The sequence below is a fragment of the Medicago sativa genome, chromosome 8 (genome assembly GCF_051527215.1).
Source record: "Medicago sativa cultivar Bolivia chromosome 8, Bolivia_mono, whole genome shotgun sequence".
NCBI lineage: Eukaryota > Viridiplantae > Streptophyta > Magnoliopsida > Fabales > Fabaceae > Medicago > Medicago sativa.
The window spans coordinates 38,077,867-38,088,024 of NC_140756.1; the positions used below are offsets into that span (position 1 = coordinate 38,077,867).

A 10,158-nucleotide genomic window follows, 5' to 3' on the forward strand; every position below is an offset into this window, starting at 1 on the left:
ATGTTTATTTAGATTTCTTTGTAACTCTATCTCAATCAATCGAGATGAGTTACGAATTATAGGGTTTATGCTGCATATTTTTTTTCTAGGTTTTCCTACATCAAGTACTGCAATGAGATTGAGTCAGTGGTGGATATTGACCAAAAATTGATAATTGTGGTTGAGAAATTGTTTTTGAGCTTTACAATATGTTATGCTTATTTGTTGTGTCAACATGTTAACCATATCATGGTTGCTTTTATCTTTTTTTTTTGACAAAATAGAAGAATTCATTCAAATTGAAAGAGTACATCGATATAATGCAAATTCGCTAAAAACAAAAAGGATGAATCTGTGAAAAGGCTCACAACATCCATGTTAATAGCATAAAAAGACAAAGTACAAATGCCTACACATATGACTACATTTAAATCTCCGGAATAACCATGTTTGCGGATCTGCAACGTGGATGGCGCCAAAGTCATTGATTGGATCTGCACTGGATCGAAGCTGATCTGACAATCTGAAGCAATTAAATACCTGTGAAACAAGAAAAACAAACAACGTCGCACAAAGACGACGAACAATCAACGTCGCACGAAGACGACGAAATCAAAAAATAAAACGAAATAGATGTGAAAATCACTTATTTCAATAAAAGGGAAATAAAAAAAATGAGTTAGAGGGGTGATTTTGGGTCAAAAATTGACCCTAAATCAGCCCTCTTTGGTGGATGAAGGAGAAGAAACTAGGGTTTTTGTGACGGTTCACAAGAGAGGTTGCTTTTATCTATTTGTTGTCTTAAAGACATAAGAGAATATGTAGTTATGGATGGCTGACCATTTCGAACAAGAATACTAAGTGCAGACCCTGAGGCCAAATGTGTGTTGTAAGGGGAAAATGCAGTTGTTGCATTATCTACATATGTAGATGCATTAGTTTGAAGGCCTGCCATCTTTGTTGTAGGCATACCACAAAGATAATCCGTAGTTACCATTGGTAATGTAAATTGTGACATACAAAGGAAACAACTATCCACATAACTTCCAATTAAGGGATTGGTACCCCTAGGGATCATAGAGAAGGTTATTGGTGGTGACACATATGCCACCAATTATGGCTGTGTCAATGCAGCCATTGTTAAAACGGATGTGGGGGTAGTTACTCCCATAACCATCGAAATTGGCATGGGAGTAGTTACTCACATAGTAGTTAACACATTGGTGCCACTAACCATCAATTGTTTATTCGATATATTTAATAATTCATCTGCATTCTAGCACATCATGTATTGGTACACACATATCGCAATTGTTTATTCGATATATTTAGTAATTTCTTCACTGGAACTATCTATATTTTGTACATGTGGATGAGAGTTTTCATACGTGGTATCCACACCCACTTCTTCTCCATACGTTTCTTCATCAAAAACTCTTGTTCCACCATAGTATGCTGGTTTCTTAGGCAAAACATCCATTTTAATTTTGTTTGTTAACATTGATATAACATTGGACATTGTGGGACGATCATCCGCATTTTCTTCTACGCACAATAAACCAACATGAACACATCTTAGCACCTCATCCTCAGAAAACGACTCGTTTAGTAATGGATCCACCAACTGAAGAACTACACCTTCTTTCCATAGCTCCCATGCCTATGACAGCAAAGATTAGTTTTCATGTCAAAACTCAGTCAACACATGCTATTTAGAAGGAGTGTATAGAAATGATCACATACATGACCAACTAGATTAAGTGGCCTGTCTTCACAGTACATGCTATTGCATTTTTCACCACTAATAATTTCGAGGAGCAGGACTCCAAAGCTGTATACATCAGACTTTGTAGAAAAGACTCCTTCCATCGCATACTCAGGAGACATGTAACCACTATGAAACAAAATATTACCGACATTACAAATGAATCGGTTTACTCAATTATTAGTGAAATTTAGATGCAAAAGAGAAAACGAAAAACTCACTATGTCCCAACAATTCTGTTGGTATTTGCTTCGGTTTCTTGTTTTGTGAACATTCTTGCCACGCCAAAATCAGAAATTTTTGGGTTCATATTTTCATCTAGGAGAATATTACTAGCCTTCAAATCTCTGTGGATAATTCGGAGTCTTGAGTATTTGTGAAGGTATAGTAATCCTTGAGCAATTCCTTCTATTATGTTAAAGCGTTTGTTCAAATCTAGCAACCTTCTTCTAGTGGAATCTTCTCAAGAAAAAAGAAATACAAGGCTGTGAGCAAAAATATTATAATAAATATTAAACAACTTTAATTTATGATAGATATACAGCATATGTAAGATTACTATTATCTGTTAAAGAAACATCTCCTTAGCTTGCCGAAACTTATGAATCAAGAGTTCCTATATTTTTCTTAAGCGCGCGCGCACACGTCAATACACAACTTTAATGAGATTGTAAAGATAATACATACCAAATAAAAAGAAGTCCAAGCTTTTGTTGGGCATATACTCATAGACCAACATTCTCTCTCGTTCATGAATGCAATGACCGATTAGTTGAACAAGATTTGTATGCTGAAGCTTACAAATGAGTGTTAATTCATTTCTAAACGCCGTCATTCCTTGTCCAGAAGTTTTTGAAAGTTTCTTCACAGCGACTTCTTGCCCTGAAGGTAGAATTCCCTGAATGGAATATAAAAGCATCAGTAATAAAATTGATGAATGCATAATTATTGATGAGCACTAGCAAAACTATAACAAAGTGTCACCTTAAAAACAGGTCCAAAGCCACCCTGTCCTAACTTGTTTTCTGATGAAAAGCCATTGGTTGCTACAATTATTGATGAATAGCTAAGAACTTTTAAGTCATCTCCATGGCTTAAATTTCCTTCTAGATCATCACCATCAGAGTATCGCCTTGAACCTTCTAGATCTTCAATCTGCATTCTCATTCTTTCCCTCTCTGTTTATATGAAGGTGAAAAAATGAATTATTAAGGGATTGTTATAATTAGGTACTAAATGTAATATTTGATAAAACATAAATACCTCGAAGCACATGTTTTCGTTTCATTAAGGCTCGGAGCAGAATGGAAACTCCAATAATTAGTAGAACAGTCCCTATTCCAGTGCACATCCATATCCACTTGTTGGATACTAAAACAAGGAACTAATTTTAGTTATATATATCTCAATGAATTACTTCTTTTTCTTATTACTACAAACAAATATGCAATATGTTCTTGTTATCAAATACAAAAATTGTAGCTAACTTTCAAAACCATTCCCTATTCACTTGCTCTTCTGCTAGGCCAGCTGTTTTTAAGTCAGTCAGTCATGGGAAAAATAATAATTGCAATATATTAGTTAGTGTTATACATACCTTTGTGATCGGTGTTCTTAACCAGAACGTAATATAAGCCATGACCACTGCTTGCACTGTTAAGACCTTTAGTTGATACCAAGAATACACAACCAGTTCCATTAAAATACAAATTTTGGTATCCAAAGCAGCTGCAGTCACTCCAGCACATATCTTTGCAATCACTTATGCTATAAGTAGCATTTGCTTTGGTTGCAGACCAAAGTTTTGAAAATTTATAATACAACACTAATAACAAGTATATATATTTTTTCACTATCAAGTTGGTAAAATGATTTAGAGACATAAATACCTTGTATGTTATTCCGCAAAAGGTAAAATTCTTTACCACCGGCTGCCATATTATGACCCTCTGATGATAGAAAGAACATACAACCAGTTCCATTGGTATGAGAATTTGTGAATCCAAAGCAGCTGCAGTTTCTCCAACACATAGCTTGACAATCACTTATCGAATAGCTAGCATTCCCTATATCATTTAACATTGCCATATTGGGATAACCTATTTTGCTTTCAAATTCATCACCAAAATTTCTGCAAGCAGGCTTGTCCTCATACTTTTGGCACCCGTTATCAGTGTTGTAGCCGTAACACACATCAGCCCTTGCTAAAGTATCTCCTTTCCTATTCCTGTTTATCAACTGCCCATTTCCCATTAAAGCCCATATAGTAAAGTCTTCATCATTTGATAGTGTAAATGAGAAGGAATCTTCACTCTCATTAGACACAGGTGTGTATTGAACTTCTTTATCCTCATCTATATGCTCAAATTTATTATGTCTGATCAACTTTCCACTTTTCCAGTAAACTTTTTCTCTATGCTTAATGACCAATTCTCTTCTTATGGGTTCCCATTCAAGCCTGAATGGACCAGAAGCTGCTAATAGTTTCGAATTACTAATCCATGAAACCAGTGACCAATGTTGACCAGTTTTGTGATTCACACCTAATTTCATCCCAGGGAGCAAACTATCGGTTGGATGATCAAAACTTTGCCACAACACAATGTTCTTTTGAATATCTTGCAACACAAAGTTTCCGGTATCAAACAAGGTGGCCACAGTAGTACTTCTATTCAAAGGTTGAGGTGAAGCATATAGGATTATTGGTTCCCCAATATTGGATTCTACTATGAGTACACCAGATTGGTTCAGTGATAACACTGCAGAATCCATGTCAACAGGTTGGTCTCGGTTAGCTATCCACACATACCAGTTATTGCCTCTGGGAGATATGCTGAGATAAGCGAGGTTATCAAAATCAGTGAATTTTTCAAAATTCATGCAATATTTACCTTGTTTAGAACATAGCTTGGATGTGGCATTCAGCTTATCTCCTGGTTTCAAACTATCATTATTTTCTGCTTTGACATAGATAAAAGTATTACCAGTACACCACAAGCAAGTGAAAAGAAGCAAAAGTTGAGTTTTTCTTTGTGCACTACAAAGTACCATGATTAATTTGAAATTATGTTTAGGATGACAATCTGAAGTAGTGCACACTTCTTTATTATATATACTTCCTTGAAATGAATTATAAGCAAAAATAATTAAATGATTTCATTTCAATCTTCTAACTGTTAAAGATGCATTAGATAAAGTCTTCATTTACTATTGGCAGCTGCTTCCCACGAAAGTGGCATTAGACATAAGCTACTTTTTATTTTGACAAAAAACATATAGCTACTTAATTTGTAGCTAGAGAGTATGATTAATTGTATTGGAAGTCTAGTCAAATGTGTTGGAAGACATAATACAATGTATGGTGGCATAATTATCTAAAGTCAATATTCCACTGCCATTTTAGAGACATTTGTTCATATTTAACCATTTCCATGTTAAGTAAAGTTGAATTCTCCCGTCTTAAATTTTAAATCATTTTAATAAAAAAATCACAAATTATACTTTGTTTTACATTAGTAATGTAGAATTCATTTCATTTTTCCGATTATATCTTTGAATATTTATTACTCTTTTATTTCAATTCTTTTTTAATTTATCTTTCTTACAATATACATAAAGAATAATTTTATAAAATAACTTCTCTTTCGCATGTAAAATTAATTACATTTTTTAATTTGTAAAGAATGATAAAAACGATTTATAACTTGGAACAAAGTAAACACTATTGTTGAAGAAGTTTTTTAAATAAATAAAAATATTTTTGAAGAGATGTAAACGTGCTATGCATGTTCGGCAACTTTATCCCCAAGTTTCAAACTGTCCTTGTCCATTGAGAACATGTTTATTACATTGTTTAAATTTTAACTACTACTTCCTCCATATTTTATGATAAGTACTTTTGACATTTTCACACGTAGTTAATTTTGTATAGAAAAAAGAAATTATGAGTGATTTTACAAAATTATCTTTTATTAATGATATGAGCAAAATATATTAATAGAATGGAACGAAGAGAGAGTAGTAAATTGTCGAAGGTATGATAGGAAAAAAAACATTAATAAAACCAAAATATTTTTTTCCAAAGCCACTTAGAATATAAATGGGACCTCTTTGTCTACATCACTCATTTTACAATAATATTTGATAAGCACTAATTTTTCCCAACTCAACACCACAAAAGAAATTACTAAATAGGTCCTACAAATAATTCTATATCATTACATTTCAACACAATTTTATTTATTTCATTATGATTTATTAAATGAGGTTCAACGAAAAATGAAGAGAGAGAGGGTGCTTCCATAGCCACCCTTCTCCATAGGCACCCAAATATTATACTCCACAACGGGGGTGCCTATTTAATATGGTGCTAAATATATAGGTGAAACACCTACAATTTGATTTTTAGATTAAGTTGGTAAATACTTTGAAAATGAATGTCTATATACTTTCATTGATATTAAGTATCAATAGCAAATTATTTTGAATTATGAGTTTTGTTTATGCTTTTATGAAGCGATTGTATCAACCTTGAAATTAAAAATCGTATGGATTTAATACAATTTGTACTTTACTCCCTCCTATCACAGCTATAAACAATGTTTCACTTTTTAGGTTCATTAGTTATTCAATTAATTTAAAAAGTGAGTTTTTGCATATATAACTGAGACCGGAGGAAGTATACATGAAAGCTAACTCGCAGAAGTTAAAAACAAAATAGATTACCGTGGTTAGAAAAACACGGGGGGGGGGGGGGGGGGGGATTGAATTGTGTTAGGTTTTTATTCTTTTTAAACTTAGTCCAACGTTCACAGTCTGATAAAGTTCAGGTTCAAGAACAAAGTTCAGAGTCTAACGCAGCAGATAATGTAAAAATGAGAGAGAGAAGAGAAAGACACAAAGCAATTATACAGGTTCCTTCCACAATCTGGAAGTAGTCAAGTCCCCCTTGCACTTCTAAGGAGAGTTCACTAAAATCAATATATGATTACAAATGCTCAAGCGCACAAGCAAGAGACTTCCAAATACTCAAGCACACAAGCAAGCTGAAACACCCCTGCTAGAAATTTCCTAGGATATCTAGAATGTGTGTTAAACTTGGCGTCGGATACATTAAAATTACAATAAATAGTTACTTGCAAGATCAATCAGTAAATCTTAAGGACATATTGTGCTTCGTTATTTCCCAAAATTTTATTATTGTTCTTGAAGAACTTTGATAAAAATAAGTAAGTAAAGCAATTGAATTCAACCCAGTTGAACTCAATCGAAATTTGTTATGTAAAGACATTTAAGAAAATGAACTTAAATTGCATTGATTGAATGTAAATTAGTACACAGATTCATACATTGCAACTTGTGACTCGTTTCTTATAACGCCCTATTTTATTATTTATTCATTTGATTGAGGTTAGAGTCTTTTTATAATTTAATTGATATATTTGATAAGTGATATTTTTGTTATGTGTTGATATTTATTAGCAGCCCCTATTTTATTATTTAGTGGAGAAATATATTTAGTGGGAGAAATATATTCAGTAGAAGAATATATTTAGTGGAGAAATATATTTAGTGGAGAAATATAATTATTTAGAATAATGAGGCTTTGGTGCAGAATTGGAATTAAGAGAAAATAAATAGCTTAAGGTTTATATAAAGAGGAAAGTCAGAGTTAGAAAAGAAGGATTACGTGCAAACATTTTTTGGGAGAAAGAGGAGAAACCTAGAGCATAGAAGAACCAGAGAATTGAAGTCTGTAGAATCCTTGCAATCAATCAATCTAAGGTAAGGGTGGGACTATCATTCAATAATCTTGAGTCTACGATTTTGAAAATTTCATTTAACATGTTGTAGGTTTAGTTTTTGAGAATTGGAGAATTACGGTTAAGAGTGATAATTGATGATTTATGTTATGTTGTTGTTGATTTGTGGTTGTTGATGATTGTTGTTGTTAATGTCATATTATGAATTGGATATAAATTGTGTTGAGTTGTAGTTGTTGATGATTTTTTCTTATCTCTGTCCCGAATTTTGAAATGAAAACTGGTATTGATCGGTACAGAATTGGTCTTAGGTGTAAACACGAAAGTTGTAGGTATGGATGTTATTTTTCTAATGCCGTTGGTATGACGTCAAAATGATTTATAGAACTTGAGTTATGGTCAAATTGTTGCAGGTAGGTCACAGTGAATTTTTATCGACTTTCTGCACAACTTTTTCGATTTCGAAACGAAAACTGATATTGATCGGTACAACATTGTCCATGAGTGTAAACATGAAAGTTTTATATAAGTTTCTTAACTTTCCAGTGGATTTGGTTTGACATGGAAATATGTTATGTATAATTTATTATGTTTTTACAAAGATGCATGATGAATTATTGATGTTTGAATACGATGTTATATGATGAATTGTTGATGTTTGAATACGATGTTATATGATGAATTGTTGATATTTGAATATAATATTAACGATGATCTGTGAAGTTGTTATAAGATGATTTAATGTTGTTACTAATGATATATATAATTGTATATGTATTATGTGAATTATAAGTGATGTTTTGAGACAATGATTACATTTTGATATTGTTATATCTTGAGATTATTGATGTGCTGCCATGTTGCTGTTTACTATTGATTAAAGCTGCATCTGTCAGTATAAGAAGTGAGATGTTGATCCAAATTATTGGAGTCATATAAGATGGTCATGTTGTCTAAGTTGTAAGATGTTGAGTCCATGCATACTCATTTAAAGACGAGGGCTCATGCCCTAGGAGCTTTTGCTCAATAAAGACGAGGAGCTTTTGCTCAATAGCGACGAGGGCTCATGCCCTAGGAGTATATTTATGCTCAAAGGCAACGAGGGCTTATGCCCTAGAATGGTACCACATGCATGAGTAAAATGATAGAGTTGCATAGTCGAGTTAAGTTGCATTGTCGAGTCAAGTTGTTAAGTTGATTTATGAAGTTGATATTGATGTTGATTATGAAGTTGATTGTGATGATGATAATGATGCCACATGACCATTGTTATGATATGTTGATGATGTTTATGTTGTTAAATATAATTCTTGAATTATATGCTTAACATTATTGTTTGTGAATCTCACCCCTTCTGCTTGGAAATGTTGCTCTTCGTATGAGTAACTTGCAGATGATCGAGAATAAGCAGTTGTTGATTGCTGTCGTGAGTGGCTATCTCTCACTGTATCTTTAGGTGCTCTGATACGTAACGGGATGGGAACTTTTGTGGCTATTTTCTATTCCTTGCGTACTGCTTATGATTTTACATGACTATGATTTAGTTTTTGGATTATTACGAGATGTTTTGATGAGGCCTTCGTGCCAAGACTAGTTATGTTGTTAAATTAAAATCCGCTGCGAAGTTTTTGAATATTTATGTTGACCAATTTATGAAGGATGAATTGTTATTTATTCCATTTATGATTTTTAAGAAGTGTGACATTCCGTTTATGTTGAATGACTCTGATTTATATGTGAAATTTTTATGTTGGGAAAACGGGGTGTTACATTTCTCGCTTCCATACAGATAATTTGAGTGTGAGTTTTTTGTATGATTGGATTGTGACCACTTTTCCTTTGGATATACAAATAGAAATAACTACCTAAATTTGAATTCAAACCTATAACTGCAGTAAACTAACAAGTCTTATCCATTCATTTTGAATTTCGAACGAGCCTTGGAAATATCCATTGTTTGACCTTATCCGAAATAAAAACTGCCCTTCGATAGCTTTTCGTCCGTCGAACTGAAACACGTGCTTCCAGCAAGGCCAACTTCGATAAAAATACGAGAGCAATCCTTATTCCTTCGATCACAAGGTCAACTCCTTTTGACTGCATTTATTGATATCCCTAAAAAAATACAGGCTAACAAATTACCCCTAGAAACGTCATTTTCGACTCATCTTCTTGATAGGGAGAAAAAGATGTTTTTGACCCTAGTAAACATAATTCGGTTCAGTCGATATATATAATGCACGACGTCACTCTCTAGAGAAACAGTTCAAAGAAAGTTTTGTGGTGTCCCCACCATGGTTTAGTGGGCCACATTTCCAGACATTGGGAACTACCACTTTTGTTAAAAAATAAACTGTCAACACAAGATGCTAACACATGTCCAGATCAAAAGGCTGTAAAACAAAAAGTTTTTTACCTTTACCTTTCAACTTTCCCTTTTTCAAAATTTTCACTATTCCTTCTTCTTCTTCGCAGAAAAAACCTCAAAAATCTCAGCTTTTTCAGAAAACTTCATCTTTCTCTTTGTCATTCCCATTTATCACAACACTTTCATCATGACGAATGTAGAAGGCTCTTCTTCTAAAACTTCAAATCGCGACGAACCTATCAATTTCTCTAGAGAACTTCCTCGTGGTGCTCCTCAATTCATAG

The 10,158-nt window shown here is 33.3% G+C and overlaps 1 protein-coding gene across 4 annotated transcripts; it reads right to left on the minus strand.

The window, feature by feature from the left end:
* Window positions 1–1,053: 1,053 nt before the first annotated feature.
* On the minus strand, window positions 1,054–4,846 carry LOC146898944 (G-type lectin S-receptor-like serine/threonine-protein kinase CES101). Of its 4 annotated transcripts, XM_085731875.1 has the most exons (9): window positions 4,636–4,844; window positions 3,634–4,503; window positions 3,342–3,407; window positions 3,008–3,115; window positions 2,729–2,922; window positions 2,432–2,642; window positions 1,966–2,203; window positions 1,723–1,873; window positions 1,054–1,639 (listed from the first exon to the last, which is right to left on the minus strand). In XM_085731875.1, exons 1-9 carry the CDS (start codon window positions 4,793–4,795, stop codon window positions 1,295–1,297), a joined length of 2,343 nt encoding a protein of 780 aa, XP_085588001.1. In that variant the 5' UTR covers window positions 4,796–4,844; the 3' UTR covers window positions 1,054–1,294. The 4 variants fall into 4 exon arrangements, with proteins under 4 accessions (XP_085588001.1, XP_085588002.1, XP_085587999.1 ...); XM_085731876.1 differs by having other exon boundaries at window positions 3,342–3,527; window positions 3,790–4,846; XM_085731873.1 differs by having other exon boundaries at window positions 3,634–4,844.
* Between the last annotated feature and the right edge of the window lie 5,312 nt (window positions 4,847–10,158).

Bases quoted from the DNA above. Each gene is read 5' to 3' on its own strand.
- LOC146898944 (XM_085731873.1), bottom strand. From the start codon at position 4,795: ATGGTACTTTGTAGTGCACAAAGAAAAACTCAACTTTTGCTTCTTTTC. The intron at 1,874-1,965 runs GTGAGTTTTTCG...TTTGTTTCATAG, and splicing joins AACAGAATTGTTGGGACATA to TGGTTACATGTCTCCTGAGT. The intron at 1,640-1,722 runs GTATGTGATCAT...TTGCTGTCATAG, and splicing joins CACTTAATCTAGTTGGTCAT to GCATGGGAGCTATGGAAAGA.